Here is a 17,500-nt window from a genome sequence, read left to right on the forward strand (position 1 = left end):
CACACTCACACACACACACACACCCACATGCGCACACACACACACACACTCACACACACACACACACCCACATGCGCACACACACACACACTCACACACACACACACACCCACATGCGCACACACACACACACACTCACACACACACACACACCCACATGCGCACACACACACACACACACTCACACACACACACACACCCACATGCGCACACACACACACACACTCACACACACACACACACCCACATGCGCACACACACACACACACACACACACACACACACACCCACATGCGCACACACACACACACACTCACACACACACACACACCCACATGCGCACACACACACACACACTCACACACACACACACACACCCACATGCGCACACACACACACACACACCCACATGCGCACACACACACACACACTCACACACACACACACACCCACATGCGCACACACACACACACACTCACACACACACACACACCCACATGCGCACACACACACACACACTCACACACACACACACACCCACATGCGCACACACACACACACACTCACACACACACACACACCCACATGCGCACACACACACATACACACACACACACACACACACACACCCACATGCGCACACACACACACACACACACACACACACACACACACCCACATGCGCACACACACACATACTCTCACACACACACACTCACACACACCCACAAACACACACACACACACACTCACAAACACACACACGCACACACACACACACGCACACTCACACACACGCACTCACAAACACACACACGCACACTCACAAACACACACACAGCGCTCCTTCAGGCCTTAGAGAGCTGAGAGCTGCAGTGAGACAGAAATCTTCCCCCACACAGAGCAGTGCTCCTCGTTCCCAGCTCTTAACAGGGAGTCTGAACCTGACGGGCACTGAATGTGCTCTCTAAGAGCCAGGAACACGAGACGCGTGGCGCGGTCTGCAGGCTCACGGATACTTGACCCATGTGTGACCCCCCTTTGGAGCCCCCCCTTCGTGCTTTTTGTCCCATCAGGGAGGTTTTTTTTTTAAGCTCACAGACTTGCTTTTTGGGGGTTCAGGTCTGGTTTTTGCCCATTTTTCTTTTTCTGTTTCCACCCTGAAGTGTCTCTGGGGCTCGGGCGTGTGGCGCGGCGTCTCCGTGGCAACCGAAAGGCGCTGCTCGCGGCCCCGCCGGCGCTTTTCCGCTATAACCCCACCGCGGCTGGCCCCCGTGCCCCCCCCCCCCCCCCAGCTGAAGATTAATCGATGGCGCTCTTTCTGAGGCTAAAGTGCACCGAAGGGGAGATCAATTAATTACACAGCAGTTTTTTTTTTCTTTTTTTCTTTTCATTTTCTTCCATGACACACACACAAGCACACAGCCAGGAGAAGTCCTTGAACAGAGGGCCCAGGCGGAGTGGCTGAGCCTGGGGCGCTGGTGTGGTTCTGCGCTGATTGAACTTCTGTCATGGGGCGAGGGTGTGGGGGGGTGGGGCGGATGTCGGGGTGTGGGGGTGGCGTAGAGGTCCAGGTCTTTGTTATTCCCCACCTAGTTTTTTTCCTCTTGCCTCCTGGCAATGAGAAGCACCTGTGGGCGGGCAGGGTCGATTGGCTCAGTGATGATGACCAATCAGAGCCCTTAACCTTCGGGTGTAAAGCGGCCAGTGGTTTTGTTCCCACCAGGTTTCCCAGGGAGACGGCCCAGGAGGGGCGTGGCCAAAGGACAGAGGGGAAGGGGAACGTGCGGTGGGACCCGCCCGAAAAGAAACACGCGGACTTCAACCTCGACTCCAGCAGGTCTGTTCCCACCATACGCACGCTATTAACCCTTTAAGGGGCAATATCAGTGACGTGTGACTGGAATGTTCTGAACTGAAAATTCTAATGCTGATGTAACATTCACTACTGGTAATTGAAAACAGGGGAGTTCTAGAGCACTGACTTGGAATTTTGGCAAAACATTCCCAAAAAAAATCACCTCCTCTTCCAAAGGGTTAAAACCACACAGCGACTCAGCAGCGCCTTCTGCTGGTGGGCTGACTTAAAGCAGTTCAGCTGTTAAGCCTGCTGTAAGATGCAGAGGGGTTGCTACAGCGCGTTTGCGAGGTGACAATGGGCCCGCCCACCCCAGGTCACTCGAGAAAAATCCTGTCTTCTAATATTTTTTGAGGGCCCTTGGAATCTTCCCAACACCCCTGCGTACAGGTAACAGGCCTACCCATTGCCTGTTATTGTGGAGGGGAATCATGGCAGAGATTTTAATTTACCCGTTTTGCACCTTTTTTTTTTTTTTGGAAAGGGCTGAAGAGGATCGTGTCATTTTAACAGCGCCTGCTCTCCTCCCTGCTCTCCTCCCTGCCCTCCTCCCTGCCCTCCTCCCTGCTCTCCTCCCTGCCCTCCTCCCTCTTCTCCTCCCTGCCCTCCTCCCTCTTCTCCTCCCTGCCCTCCTCCCTGCTCTCCTCCCTGCCCTCCTCCCTGCTCTCCTCCCTGCTCTCCTTCCTGCTCTCCTCCCTGCCCTCCTCCCTGCTCTCCTCTCTGCTCTCCTCCCTGCTCTCCTCCCTGCCCTCCTCCCTGCCCTCCTCCCTCTTCTCCTCCCTGCCCTCCTCCCTGCCCTCCTCCCTCTTCTCCTCCCTGCCCTCCTCCCTGCTCTCCTCCCTGCCCTCCTCCCTGCTCTCCTCTCTGCTCTCCTTCCTGCCCTCCTCTCTGCTCTCCTCCCTGCCCTCCTTCCTGCTCTCCTCCCTGCCCTCCTCCATGCCCTCCTCCCTCTTCTCCTCCCTGCCCTCCTCCCTGCTCTCCTCCCTGCCCTCCTCCCTGCTCTCCTCCCTGCCCTCCTCCCTGCTCTCCTCCCTGCCCTCCTCTCTGCTCTCCTCCCTGCCCTCCTCCCTGCCCTCCTCCCTGCTCTCCTCCCTGCTCTCCTCCCTGCTCTCCTCTCTGCTCTCCTCCCTGCTCTCCTCCCTGCCCTCCTCCCTGCCCTCCTCCCTGCCCTCCTCCCTCTTCTCCTCCCTGCCCTCCTCCCTGCCCTCCTCCCTCTTCTCCTCCCTGCCCTCCTCCCTGCTCTCCTCCCTGCTCTCCTCTCTGCTCTCCTCCCTGCTCTCCTCCCTGCTCTCCTTCCTGCTCTCCTCCCTGCCCTCCTCCCTGCTCTCCTCTCTGCTCTCCTCCCTGCCCTCCTTCCTGCTCTCCTCCCTGCCCTCCTCCCTGCTCTCCTCTCTGCTCTCCTTCCTGCCCTCCTCTCTGCTCTCCTCCCTGCCCTCCTTCCTGCTCTCCTCCCTGCCCTCCTCCCTGCTCTCCTCCCTGCTCTCCTCCCTGCCCTCCTTCCTGCTCTCCTCCCTGCTCTCCTTCCTGCCCTCCTCCCTGCTCTCCTTCCTGCCCTCCTCCCTGCCCTCCTCCCTGCTCTCCTTCCTGCTCTCCTCCCTGTTCTCCTCCCTGCCCTCCTCCCTGCTCTCCTCCCTGCTCTCCTCCCTGCTCTCCTCCCTGCCCTCCTCCCTGCCCTCCTCCCTGTTCTCCTCCCTGCTCTCCTCCCTGCCCTCCTTCCTGCTCTCCTCTCTGCTCTCCTCCCTGCTCCCCTTCCTGCTCTCCTCCCTGCTCTCCTCCCTGCTCTCCTCCCTGCTCTCCTTCCTGCCCTTCTCCCTGCTCTCCTCCCTGCTCTCCTCCCTGCTCTCCTTCCTGTTCTCCTCCCTGCTCTCCTTGTGTTCCGTCTTCCCTGAGTCTCCGCGTTCCCATTCGCCGATGTCCTGTGACAGCTCCTTTGCGAAAGAACATGGCTGCATGTTAAATAAAATATCAAATTTTGATGAGTAAAATACTTCTGCCCCCCCCCCCCCCCCCTCGAGATTTCCAAGACTACATCAAAAGATCTCTTCACACAGCTGTCAGTTTTGTGTAATTGAATTGTGATGTGGTTGTGAACGGGTGATGAGACGGACGCACGCGGCGATGAGTCAGTCGTCCGCGGCGATGCGCAGCGGCGCAGAGCCTCCAGCTTCGAGCCCCGGAGTCTTCCGCAAGCCGTTTCTGATTCTAACGCCATTAAGACGTCCCCCCGACCCGAATAAGCGGCACTCACCCGTCACCGATGGCTTCATAAGTACATGTGCTTTTTATATAACGAGCAGATTGGGGTAGATGAAAAGATTATGATGGCTAGAAAAGATTGGAGTTTGGGTAGAATGAGTTTTTTTTTCCGTCTTTTAAAGGTGAAGATAAACCTGATCATTGATCGGCTGCATGTGTGGCTGGTCCTAATTTGAAGTGGCATGCTTGTGCTGAAATGTGTAAAACCAGCTCAGGAAAACTTAAAACGAAGGAGTAGAAAGCCTTCTGAATCCTCTATATTTAGCTCAGCGAGCAGCACTGGAACAGCATCTGTGTATGTGTGTGTGTGCGTGCATGCGTGTGTGTGTCTGTGTGTGTGTGTGTGTGCGTGTGTGTGTGTTTGTGTGTCTGTGTGTGCGTGTGTGTGCGTTCGTGTGTGTGTGTGCGTGAGTGTGTGTGTTTGTGTGTCTGTGTGTGTCCGTGTACATGTGCGTGCGTGCGTTCGAGCGAGGAGGCGTGTGTGTGTGTATCTGTGTGTGTGTGTATGTGTGTGTGCGTGTCTGCTTGTGTGTGTGTGTGTCCTGATGTCAGATCTGCGTTGAAATCTGTTATTGTGCAGAAAAAAACCTGTTTCGGAAGAGGCTGTGAGGAAAGGGTCTCCTCTCCTCTCCTCTGGGATGTTGATGGAGAGTGTGCCGTGCGAATTAATTATCCCTGATAAATTACCAGCGTACATGTGAGAGGGACGTTAATGATCTCAGCGCTGCAGCCTGCTGCTGCTTCCCCTACACAACACTGCCCCCTGCTGGTCCTCGTCGGCACAGCACCCGGTCTGGAGAGCCCTGAGTAATGGGCCATGCTTACCGTTGGCATAACGTACATGTGTTCAGACCATGGGAGAAAGTCATTAGCCATTTACCGCTAATGTAAATGAATGACCTGGTGCTCCAACTGATAATGGGTTTGATTTAGCTTAGTTTAGCCTCCCAGTTTGGAAAACACTCATTGTTTCCCCACAGCCAGAGAAATGGTCTGCACTGTGCGAAAAGAAATAAGAGTACTTAGAGGAGAGAGGGGTAGAGGAAGAGATAGTGAAAGAGAGGAGAGAGGGGTGTAGAGGGAAGGAAAGTGAAAGAGAGGAGAGATGGGTAGAGGGGGGGAAAGTAAAAGAGAGGTGAGAGGGGTAGAGGGAGGGAATGTGAAAGAGAGGAGAGAGGGGTAGAGGGAGGGAAAGTGAAAGATAGGAGAGAAGGGTAGAGGTAGGGAAAGTGAAAGAGAGGTGAGAGGGGTAGAGGGAGAGAAAGTAAAAGAGAGGTGAGGGGGTAGAGGGAGGGAATGTGAAAGAGGAAGAGACAGAGCATTAGTCAGAAGTATGACAGAAAGTGGAGAGAAGCGTTTAAACAGAGCCTCTGTGTCTGTGAATGCTGGGTACCATGGTTACGGTGTGAGAGCGATCCTGTCTGTTCAGAATGAAGAGGCTGCTGTCACAGCACTGTATGGCTGCAGGTGTATGTGTGTGCTGTCTGTTTATTCCAGAATCCCTTCCCCCCTCTCTCTCTCTCTTTCTCTCTCACTCCCTCTCCCTCTGTCTTAATCCCTCTCTCGCTCCCTCTTTTACGCCCTCCCCCTCTCTCTCCCCCCTCTAGCTCTCTCTCTGTCTCTCTCAAATTACATTTTTTTTATTGGCAGGAAATCCATTTTGTCAATGTTTCCAAAGAGTACAGAAACTTAATTATGCATTCATACAGATGCAAAATCTCCTTCTCTTCTCAATCTCTGTTCTTTGTGAAATATTTGGCTCATAATATGTCAAATTCCTTCTGTAAAAGCAACAAAAACAACAGAAACATTGTTATTATTAACATATTTATATCACTGTCACTGTGACATCAGTACAGCATGGTAATAACAGTGTAATACATCATTTCCAGTCACTTTTTACTTGGAAAAAACCCCTAGCTGTGTAATACGTGTTATAGTCCTGTTATATGCTAAGAGCTCTATCTCTGCTAGCTGTGTAATAACAGTGTTATAGCCATGTTTGATGCAAGGGGCTCTGTCTCTGTTAGCTGTGTAATAACAGTGTTATAGTCTAGTTTGATTCTAAGGGCTCTCTCTCTCTTTCTGACTTTATGAATCTGTTTTTGTTTTGTAAAGTTCCTAAAGAGTTTCCTATGCCCTGTAGTTGAATTCCCTTGTTCTTTCCCCATGAGTATTACTGTTGTTAATTAATCTTCCTTTTATGCGCAGGAAGTGAGTGAATCTCTATGTTAAATTATTCTCTCTTTTTTTTTTGTTTTGTTTTGTTTTGTTTATTTTTGCCATCTCCCTTTGAAGGGAAGTGGAAGCCCCCACGCTGCACTTGGAGGATGAGATGGAGGAGGGGGGCGAGAAGAACCCCGAAAATGAGATCAGGGGAGGGCGGGGCTCCCCAATGGACACGCCCCCTCCTCGCAGCAGCCCTGTTCTTACCAAGGAGGTGAGAGACAGAGAGAGAGAGATTTTTTAAAAGACCCCTTTTATTGGGACATTGTTCAAATGCAGAAATTACAGAAATTCAAAAAGCAGACCAAACAACAAAAAACAAACCCAGACAACCACCGCAGGCAGAAAGAGAGAGGGAGAGAGAGGGAGAGAGAGAGAGCGGTGTAGCCCTTATCATCTGAAATGACTGACAGGTCACCTGTTTCTCCTATTTGATGCTACTTACTGTAACTGTAACATTGCTATTGCACAGCTACATTACAGAGAGAGTGAGTGAAGATGGGGGAATAAGAATGGGGGAGAGAGAGAGATAGTGTATAGGAAAGAGAGAAAGAATACAGGAGAGGGGGAGTATAGGAGAGAGAGAGAAAGTGTAGGGAGAGAGAAGGAAGAGTGTAGGAGAGAGAGGGGGGGCTTGGGGGAGAGACAGATTGGGTTTGTGTGGTTGGGGGGTTTGGATGACTCACTGTGTTTTTTTTTTCTTCTCCTGTTCTTATAATGTCACGGTCTGTGTACTTTCTGCTTTAGGAACTCGGATTCTTTCCTGAAGATAACGCTCATTTTAATTTGAGAGAGAGATGGAATGCAGACAGAGAAGGAATGTCTCATTTATATTATTAGACTGATACATTGGACTCAAAATTCAGTTCAATTACAGAGAGAAAAGGTGACCAGTCTCTCTCTAGAAACAGGTGTTAGGCTGGGGATCTGTCAGAGCTCAGTCTGTGTGTAGCAGTCACAGTTTTTATCTGTGGGCTTGTTGCCTCAGTGACGTTAGGACTTCAGTAGAGTGCGGGTGGTTGGGGTGGGGCGGGGGTGGTTGGGGTGTGGCGAGGGGGAAGGTGACTCATAGGCACTGTGGCCGTGTTTCTCAAACCCAGGGCATGTCTGGGGGTGACCCACAGGACCCCGCCCACCGAACTTCACCGGGCCAGCCGCCCCAGAGTTCCGAGGGGAACCATGAAGCCCAGAGTCCCAGTGCCGAAGACCAGCCCAGTGTCGGAGTGGAACAGGTAACTACGCATTAAATATTAGTAATTAAATCTGTCATATAATGTCACATCCAATATCTGTATGGCAGTTTGCACACCTGCAAGACAAGTGCTGAATTAATAAATTAATTGCTAGTACTATTATTATTATTTTCTCAATCATCACTGCCTCTCCATTCCTGTCAGTGGAATATGGCCAAATAGCATGGCAAGCATGGTTTCTGTCAGGCCTCGTTGCCTTGCCGTCGGTTGCCCCCGGTTACAGCCTCTCTCCCGCGCGCAGGTGTTCGACATCCTGCCGATCCACGGGGTCCTGCTCCCGGGCGAGAGCCAGCAGGTGTCCTTCACCTTCTACGGCCACGCCCACATCAGCGGCCAGGCGCTGGCCCTGTGCCAGGTGGAGGGCGGGCCCACCTATGAGATCGCCCTGCAGGGGGAGTCCTCGCTGGCCAGCTACAGCCTGGACACCACGGAGATCGACCTGGGCCTGCAGGTACCCTGCCGCTTGCCCCTTGGCCCTTTAAGGCGTGAGGTCACAGATTAGTGTGCGATCAGAACGTTCTTAACTGAACATTCCATCGCTGATGTCACAGTCACTGCTGGTGACTGGAAGCAGGGAAGTTCTAGAACACTGACTTAGTATTTTGGAAGAAAGAAAAAAAAAAAAACCTTGCAAAGAACCTATTCTTCAAAGGGCTGAGTCCAAACCTGTCTCCAGGTACAGATCTCCCCATTTATCTTTTCTTTATTTAACCAGGGAAGTCACCTGAGAGTGCCAGGTATGTTTTGCAGTACTGCCCTGGGGGAGCATTATGGGAACTTTTGTGGCCACTCAGATTTCCACTGAACCGAGTGAGTGCTGCTGTGCACGGAACTTGTGGACCATGGGGGTGGAGCTTTCACGCCCACATGCACATACAGCCAATCAGCAGCAACAAAACGACAGTCCTGTGGTTACAGCCCAACATCGTAGAACTCTTAAAACATTGAGGACTTAATCTTTGGGTTACATTTAGGTACTTTATGCACTCGATGATTCGTAGAAGCTTGCTGGTAGCTTGTTATAGCTTGCATTAGGCCGACATTCCCTCCAGTCCAGTTCAGTTCAACTTTATTTGCACATAGCTTTTGTTCAGAAACACTGTCACAGAGACGTATTACAGGGAAAACAAGGAAAAGGAAATTGGGCAGAAACCAGGCCTGAACCCCCCACAAATCGAGCAGGTGTGGTGAAAATAAACTCCCCAGTGGTAGGAAAAACACTCCAAACGGTGGAGAGAAAAAAAAGCTTCTCCAGTGGGAAGAAACCCGACTGCAGAGGCGAGAGGCCATCCTCTGTATCCTTCAGTCACAGCAGTGAAAAGTCGCTCGCGTTTATCGATGAGCCGCCACCTGTGCGGGAGACGCCCGCGAGCGGCGCGGCGGGAACTGTGCGCCGGAGAGGTCACGTGACACTGGCGAGCTGGCGGCCCCAGCGTGCTCTCCGCCCGTGCCGGAGACGGGGGGGGGTAAAACGCCTCCTGCTTTCGGCAGTCCTCCTCCTGCTCCTGCTGCAGAGGAGGAGGAGGAGGAGCGGACCGCTGTCCCAGGGGAGCGACTGTTTGTCCCGTCCGCTTCCTTCCTGTGGTGGTGGCACCGCCGCCCAGCGTGGGCCTATCGCCTAAAACTAGTTAAGGACGCCCCCGCGCTTACCGGTCCATTCGGAGCGATAGTGGGCGTATCGGTGGGGCGCGAATTCTATCAGCCAAATAGCTTCTCAGCTTCTGCTGCTTCCAGATCAAATTTCTCTCGCTTCTTAGCGTGGGCAGTTACGGGCTACTGGCTACTGGAGATATTTTACCTCTCTTTAAGGTGACTTGCCAGCCTGTGCCAGGGTCCTAGAGGTGCCCGCATTTAGCGTGCCCCTTTTTTTTGCGCCAGCCTCAGGCGACGCCGTTGGCCCAAGCTGACCAGGTGGCAGGCGGTCTCCTTGAACAGGTGCTTTATTCAATAACCTGGCCTGGACGCTGCCTGGTTGTCCACCATCTTGTTATGTTGCCGCCATCCTGTTCAGGCCTGTCGAGGTCTCCCAGGATTGGCTGAGTCTGGCAGGAACAGTCCGGAATGTTCCGGTGCAAGCGGGAATGTGAACCGTGCCAGGTTTTTGGGTTTTGATTCTGGTTCCTGCTGTCTCTCTCTTTCTCTCTCTCTGCCTCTCTACCCCTATCTCTCCCTCTCTCTCTCTCCCCCTCCCCCTCTCTCTCCCTCCCCCCCCACTCACCCTCTCCCTCCCCAGTTGTTTGACCGTGTGGCAGAGGCGGAGGTCACCCTGTGGAACACGGGGAAGGTGGGGTTGGAGTTCAGCGCCCTGCTGGGGGAGCCAGATCTGCCCCCCGAGGATCTGCTGCCCGGGGTGCCCCTGGTCGTCCCCCGCACGGTCAGTCCCCCCTGGGGGGTCACCCGCACAGTCAGGGGGGTAAACCCCTCTCTGGGGGGGGGGGGTCACCCACATAGTCAGCAGGGGGGTAAATTCCTCCCTGGGGGGCCACTCACAAACTCAGGAGCTTAAATGTACAGCCCCAGGGGTGATAACTGTTCCACATACTGTTCAGCTCCTGAACCAAGGTGTTCTGTTTATTTTACTGAAGCTTCCCTCATGCCCACTTCCTGGACTGAGGGAAATGTTCATACATGTACTATATACTGTGTGTGCGTGTGTGCATGTGTGTGTGTGTGTGTGTGTGCTTGGTTTGAGTGGGGGTGTGTGTGTGTGTGTGTGTGTCTGTGTTTGTGTGTGGTTCACTGGTTTCATAAACTGGCGTTTGTGCTGTACAACTGTACAATTGATAATGAATTGATACCACCCTAAAATGAAAAGCAGAGAGGCTGTTGTTTCTGTAATGGTGAATAATCACTCCACCCTTCTTGCCCTCTCCCTGTGACAGGGCCACATACAGGCCAATGCGGAGCAGAAACTGACGGTGTACTACCTGCCGGGGGTCCCCGAGGTCTTCCACGCGACCTTTGACCTCCAGGTGTCCTTCTTCGAGGTGGAGACCGTCGCCCTGAGAGGAGAGGGGATCTTCCCGCGCGTCTGCCTGGACCTCCCCAGAGACCTGGGTATGCGTTCTGTCCAGCCATCCGGGGGAGAAAGAGTCATCACAAAATGGCCGCCTCGGGCGCTGCCGAATGGGCCCGGCGTAATGGAGCCTGACGCCGCATCCATTAAACGCCCATATCCAGCATTCCCTGGTGTTCTCCGTTTGGCCGCCTGTCAGCCATTTTGTGCCTCTTTAAGCTGACGGTGCGCAGAGAGCGAGAGCGAGAGCGAGAGCAAGATTGCCGGCTCGATTTGATCTGCATTTGGCTGAATATGGAAAAATCTGTTAAATGAAAGTGTGCTGAGGATATTAACCCCCCTCTCCCCTCCCTCGTTCCCTGACCCCCCCCCCCACCCCCCTTTTTTTGGGAGCAGAGGAGGAGAGGTATGGCTCCGTGCTGAAGGAGGCCAGGGAGGCGCTGGAGAGGGAGCGGCAGAGGGAGGAGATGCTCAGCCGGCCCCAAACCGGAGGGGTGACCCTGTCCGTGGACGACTACGTCCCCACCGTGAGTTTCCCCTCTCCCCCAAAACCTGAAAAACTCCTCGTCCTCCCCCCCTATCTTCTCCAAACCGTAGCTACCTGGGAGCAGAGAAACCAGACCCCCCTCAGCCTGAAGGCCAGACTCCCCAAAGTGCAGTGATGCTGGATTACTGCAGAGCCTTGCTTAAGCTCAGTGTGTCCTCCAGTGGGCTGGCTTACGGTATCCAGGGTGATGAAGAACGTGGACGTGTTGAAATGGAGTAGTACTTATTGTACTAAATATTATTCATAGCGGTAATGGTGGGAATGGTCTTAAAATGTTTCTCTCTTTATTTCTCCCCTTTTTATAACCCTTCTAAAATTCAAATTCAAAGTGCTTTATTGTCATGACAAAATTTGTATCTGTATTGCCAAAGCATGGCAAGGAGCACATGAAACATCAGGTAACAAGGAAAATTAACAGAATGATGTGATTGATCCATTTCTCTGTCCATCACCAACACCGAATCTCTCTCTGCCTATTCTGTTCCTCCCTCCCTCTTTCTCTCTTCTGTCTTCCCATTTCTATTCTGCTTTTCTTTCCCTCTCTTTTGAGACTCTCACCCTCTCTCTCTCTCTCTCTCTGTTTCACCCTCTCTCACTCCCCTCTTTCTCGTCCTCTCTCATCCCCCCTTACCCTCTCTCTCTCCCCCTCTCACCCTCCCTCTCTCTCCCTCTCTCCCCCTCCCCCCTCTCACCCTCCCTCTCTCTCTCCCTCTCTCCCCCTCCCCCCTCTCTCTCTCTCTCTGTAGTACGATGCCCTGCTGCAGATGGAGGTGGAGAGGCTGCTGGTGAAGGAGAACGCTGTACTCCTCCTGGAGGAGGCAGAGGAGGAGAGCAGGGACACTCCTGGGTCCGGCAGCAGGTGGCGCAAGAGGCTCAGCAGGTGGGGTCACACCTTTACCTCACCCCTTCTCTCTCAGATCATGTGCTCTTCTCACCTGCTAGCACTCAGAGGCCACGCCCTCTTTCCCCATGTATGGATAAGCCACGCCCTCATAATGTCTCTAACACTGTGAGGCCACGCCCTCATCTTAGTCCCTGCGCTCACAGATATTTGAGCATGGCTTTGATATGCTGTACTAATCTGAGTTTGAGTGCGGTACATCTGAGTATGATAAACCTCCTGGCTTATCATAACTCCAGTGTCACAGTTACCTCAATCGCCATGGTTACCATAGCCAGTGCTTCGTTACCTCCCTCCCGCACATCGCTGACCTTTGACCCCAGGAGTGAGCTGCGTTGGGCTCAGTGTCCTCGCCGTCCCCCCCCGCAGGTTCGTGCTGCCCGAGTACGCGCTGGACTTCGGCTGCGTTATCCACGGCGACGTGGCCACCCACATCGTCAAGGCGACCAACACCGGCCCCGCCTCCGTGTCCTTCCGCGCTGACCGCCGCCTGCTGGCCAGCTCAGGTGAGTCCCACTCACCCGTGTCTGTAGTACAGGTGAGCGTTTCAGCACTGACCTCCGCTTCCCAGCCAATGTGCACGATTCGTTCAGTACTGCCCACTGCTTCCGAGCCATTAAACATGACTCACTGACCACTGCTTCTGAGCCATTAAACATGATTCACTGACCACTGCTTCTGAGCCATTATATGTGATTCACTGACCACTGCTTCCGAGCCATTAAACATGACTCACTGACCACTGCTTCTGAGCCATTATATGTGATTCACTGACCACTGCTTCCGAGCCATTAAACATGACTCACTGACCACTGCTTCTGAGCCATTATATGTGATTCACTGACCATTGCTTCTGAGCCATTATATATGATTCACTGACCATTGCTTCTGAGCCTTAATATATGATTCACTGACCATTGCTTCTGAGCCATTATATATGATTCACTGACCACTGCTTCTGAGCCATTATATATGATTCACTGACCACTGGTTCATTACAACACGATTCATTCAGCACCAGGTGTTTCACTGGGTAGAACTAATGCACCACTAACCCCAGGCAGCCTGGGCAGTTTAAATGTACCCTTACTTTCATGGGACAAAGGCAGTGGTGTCCCAGTGCTGTAGGGCCCATAGGACTGTGGTCATGGGGGGGCTCTACGACAACATATTTTTTTCAAAGGGGCACATGTGCTCGTTAGTTGAAAGAAATTCAGGAGCACACTAATGCATCCCAGTTAGTAGATGTGCTCCTAAAATATTTTTCGGTCAGGACGGCACCGAATGCAACTGAAAAGGGGGCGTGGTGGAGCGTCGTCATGGAAACGCAACGCGCACCTCAAAAACCAGCGACGCCGAAAAGCCTGCGCTTGGGATCTGTGGCGTCTCAGTTGTTCGGGCCCAACTTTCATGAGCTGCCAAGAGGCTGAGCTGAGCCACTCAGTATCCCTGACTTCACCCCCCGAATGAGCTCTCATAGGACACTGTGGGTCTCTATCTGTGCGTTTCAGTTCACTTCCTGAACTGGCCTTGCTTAAATCTGAACTGATCTCCACCCTGGTGCCCGTCCAATCTCTCTCTGAGACACTCACTGTTACTGAGCTGGGCTGTCCCGGAAATGGCCAGATTGGGATGGGGTGTGCGCATGAGAAGCTGCCCTTCCTACCGTAGAAAGTCTGATAACCTGCCATGGCGATTCTGATAACCTACCACAGAGATTACGATAAGCTACCACAGAGATTCAGATAACCTACCATAGAGATTCCGGTAACCTACCACAGATTCAGATAACCTATCAGAGAGTGAGATAACCTACCGCAGGCATTTAGATAAACTGCTGAGGAGACTCAGATAAACCGCCAGACTTCGTTTGGCTAACCGTATTTATGCAGCAGACACAACCGCGGGTTTCGCGAGCCGTAAATTTCACTTTGGCGCGCCTTCTAAACGGCATGTGGGGCTCTCCAACCGCGGCAGCCTTCAGCCTGAGCTGCGTGAGGTCTGACACGCATTTAATTGGCCCAAATCGGTATGCTAATTCGTCTGCGTCCGCTTCCTGTCCTGTTGGTGCGCTGATGTGTGGGAGACTGACAGCTGTCAGGGACTGTCATGCGCTGCGGTAATAATGAGCTTTAGGATCCACAGAGGCCCGGGCCAGTGCACGGAGTCACACTGAGAAAGGCCAGAGCCAGGTCTGTGTGTGAATAGTGAACCCAGGCGTTTTTAAAGTGTGAGGTCACAGATGTGTGATTGGAACGTTCTTACCTGAGCGTTCTAATGCTGATGTCACAATCACTGCTGGTGACTGAAAGCGAGTTCCAGAACACTGGGTTTGAATACATTTTTTCCAAGGAGCCCACATGCTCGTAAGTTCAGTAGCACACCAGTTGATCCCAGTTAGTAGATGGGCTCCTAAATTATTTTTCCGGTTGGCACACATGAATTTTTAGGAGCAAATGCTCTAAAATTGGGAGTACTGTAGAGCCCTGCCCCACCCCCCAGTAACCTTCTTACCCCTGACCCCCCTATTACCCCTGCCCCCCCCCCCCCCCCCCTCCCCCTTTTAGGGTTCAGCACAGAGCTGGACAGAGTGAAGAACTTGCCCTATTGCGAGACGGAGACCTTTGAGGTGAAGTTCGACCCGCGTGGAGCTAACCTGGACCTGGGGGAGGTGGACGCCATCATGCCCATCCAGGTGGGCGGAGCAGAGGACAGGGGTGGTGGGCGGAGCAGAGCGGGTGGCAGGGGTGGTGGGAGGGGCCTTGGGAGAGCTGCGGGGGATCGATACTCATGGGTTACATCCTGACATGCACTGTTCCGGCACGCTATTGGCTAAAAGCTGCATGTGTGGTGTTTGATTGACAGGTGGTGGGCGGGCCTTGGGTGCAGGTGCGCCTGCGGGCGGTGGTGACCGCGCCGTCGCTCACCGTCTCCCGGGAGACGCTGCACTTCGGCACCATCCAGTGCGGCCAGTGTCAGGTGATCACCGTCCAGCTGTCCAATCAGGAGCCGGTCCCCTGCGAGTGGAGTGTGGCCGAGGAGGAGGCGCCCAAAAAGAAGGTACCGTGCCCTGGGCAAGACAGCGCCCCCTGCAGTCCAGCTGTGGATATAAGTGAAATAGTGAAACACACGGGGGGAGTTTTGAGCAGTGGTTCTCTCAGGGTACAGCCTGCGGTGATGTAAACGTCCTCCAGTAGACAAGAGCAGGAGCTTCACTAAGCCCATGGCTGCAGTGGTGCCTTATGGTAACCATGTAACTATGGTAACTGTGGCGCTGGCTTTGCTGTGGTCGTTGAGTTGCTCAGTGTGTGAGTGTGTGGGGGGGATCCCAGCCTTTATGGATCTGCTGAGGTGCGGGGGAAAGGCAGGTTGATGAGCAGATTTGTGAATTTCCCCCCCATATCCTTTCCCACAGGAAGTAGCAGCGTATTTTCCTGCACACGTATGTGTCACTGCTCATCCTCTTCTGTGGTGCACGCTGCCTAAATGGCCGTACTCAGGAGCGTTTACCCGTTTTAGCCTTTACGCCGCTGTTCCGCGATGGTGTTTTAATGATGCGTCTGACACGGACCTGGCATTCTGATGTCCCCCCCCCCCCCCCCGCCACAGATGGACAGGCACGTCCCCCTCCACCTGAGACGGAAGGCCCGGCAGGAGCCGAGGCCCCCCCCGGCGGCGTTCCAGATGCTGCCCTCCGCCGGGCTGCTGTTGCCTGGCGACAGGGTCAACGTGCAGGTCAAATTCAGCCCTGCGGAAGGGGTAAGGACCCGGAGGGGGTACGGAGCCTGACAGATTCTCCTGTTCTCTCTCTCTCTTTCTCTCTCTTTCTCTCTTTCCCCCTCTCTCTCTCTCTCTCTCTTTCTCTCTCTTTCTCTCTTTCCCCCTCTCTCTCTCTCTCAATTCAATTCAATTCAATTCAATAAGCTTTATTGGCATGGTAAGGGTACACTTACATTGCCAAAGCATTCACTCACATGACAAATATAACAGACAGGCAATAACAATTTAACTACAATAAACAGAAAAAATATAAAATCCAGACAATCCACAGAAATAAAATTCTACATCTAGAACATAACACATACAAAGTGTCAATTAACTATAATAATGTTACTTTTCTGGTGTCAATGTTACTCCCTGTCCCTCAGTTTGTGGCAAGTGGCAATGTATTGTGCTGCCAAATCTACACATTCCCTTCTTTCTCCCAAAAGGAATGGCAGCTTCTCTGTCTCTGAGTGCATCTCAAATTGTGGGCAGATTTTTTTCATTTTTAGGAAGAACAGTGACCTTGTCTCTCTGTATTTCTCACATTTTGTGAGGAAATGAAGCTCTGTCTCCACCTCTTCAGTGTCGCAAAGTGAGCACAACCTGTCCTCTCTGGGCAGCCAGGTCTGCCGGTGTCTACCTGTCTCGATAGCCAGGTTGTGTTCACTGAGTCTATATCTTGTCAATATTTTCCTTGTTTTTGAATCTTTCACTGTGGTCAGGTAATCTGCCACAGTGTACTCTCTTTTTAGGGCCCGATAGCATTCTAATTTGCTTTGTGTTTTTGTTTGTGTGTCCCAATAGGTGATGTAATTTTCTTTATGTTTTGCTATAATTTGGTTGACTCTAATTGTTTGTATGTTGCTGTCTTGAGGCTGCTTTGTGTTAGTAGGGGTTAATGAACTAAGCTTCAAGACTAGCTGGCTGAGGGGACTCTTCTTTGGGCTCATCTCTTGGTATTTCAGGGCCTTGTAATGATAAGAGTGGGGGTCGCTGTTTTTGAGGTGAATCCAAAATTTAACTGCCCTTTTTTGGATGTTAATTAATAGTGGGTATTGGCCTAATTCTGCCCTGCATGCATTGTTTGGTGCTTTCCTCTGGACATGGAGGATGTTTTTACAGAGTTCTGCATGCAGGGTTTCTATGGGGTGTTTGTCCCATTTTGTAAAATCTTGCTCTGTGAGCGGACCCCACACTTCGCTGCCATATAATGCAATTGGTTGAATCACTGATTGGAATATTTTAAGCCAAATTTTGACAGGCAGTATAATTTGAGTATTTTTCTTTATGGCATAGAATGCCCTGCGTGCTTTCTCCTTCAGTTCATTTACCGCCAAGTTAAAGCTTCCTGTTGAGCTTATTTTTAAACCTAAATAACTGTAATTGTTACTGTGTTCAATTGTTTTATTTCCTAATTTGAATCTGTATTTGTTTCCCTGAAATCTGGATCTTCTTTGAAAGATCATAATTTTGGTTTTAGTCATATTCACTGTCAGGGCCCAGGCTTGACAGTGTTTCTCTACTAGAGCCAGGCTCTGCTGCAGTCCATGTTCTGTGGGCGATAGCAGAACCAGGTCATCTGCATAGAGAAGGAATTTGATTTCTTTATCATCAAGGGTGAGTCCAGGTGCTGCAGATTGTTCCAGCGCTTTGGCCAGTTCATTGATATAAATGTTGA

General features: G+C 52.2%; 1 protein-coding gene across 1 annotated transcript in view; it reads left to right on the plus strand.

Moving 5' to 3' along the window:
• Nucleotides 1-17,500, plus strand: part of hydin (HYDIN axonemal central pair apparatus protein) — a 157,122-nt gene that overhangs the window by 89,592 nt on the left and 50,030 nt on the right. The window contains exons 24-36 of the mRNA XM_035419534.1: nucleotides 1,727-1,840; nucleotides 6,413-6,554; nucleotides 7,441-7,572; nucleotides 7,835-8,044; nucleotides 9,827-9,967; nucleotides 10,476-10,650; nucleotides 11,006-11,136; nucleotides 11,903-12,036; nucleotides 12,427-12,563; nucleotides 14,625-14,752; nucleotides 14,923-15,117; nucleotides 15,667-15,816; nucleotides 17,388-17,439. Coding sequence (XP_035275425.1) covers nucleotides 1,727-1,840; nucleotides 6,413-6,554; nucleotides 7,441-7,572; nucleotides 7,835-8,044; nucleotides 9,827-9,967; nucleotides 10,476-10,650; nucleotides 11,006-11,136; nucleotides 11,903-12,036; nucleotides 12,427-12,563; nucleotides 14,625-14,752; nucleotides 14,923-15,117; nucleotides 15,667-15,816; nucleotides 17,388-17,439 — 1,841 coding nt within the window. The remainder of the gene's footprint in view (nucleotides 1-1,726; nucleotides 1,841-6,412; nucleotides 6,555-7,440; nucleotides 7,573-7,834; nucleotides 8,045-9,826; nucleotides 9,968-10,475; nucleotides 10,651-11,005; nucleotides 11,137-11,902; nucleotides 12,037-12,426; nucleotides 12,564-14,624; nucleotides 14,753-14,922; nucleotides 15,118-15,666; nucleotides 15,817-17,387; nucleotides 17,440-17,500) is intronic.

This window comes from Anguilla anguilla, chromosome 5, assembly GCF_013347855.1.
Source record: "Anguilla anguilla isolate fAngAng1 chromosome 5, fAngAng1.pri, whole genome shotgun sequence".
Taxonomy (NCBI): Eukaryota; Metazoa; Chordata; class Actinopteri; order Anguilliformes; family Anguillidae; genus Anguilla; species Anguilla anguilla.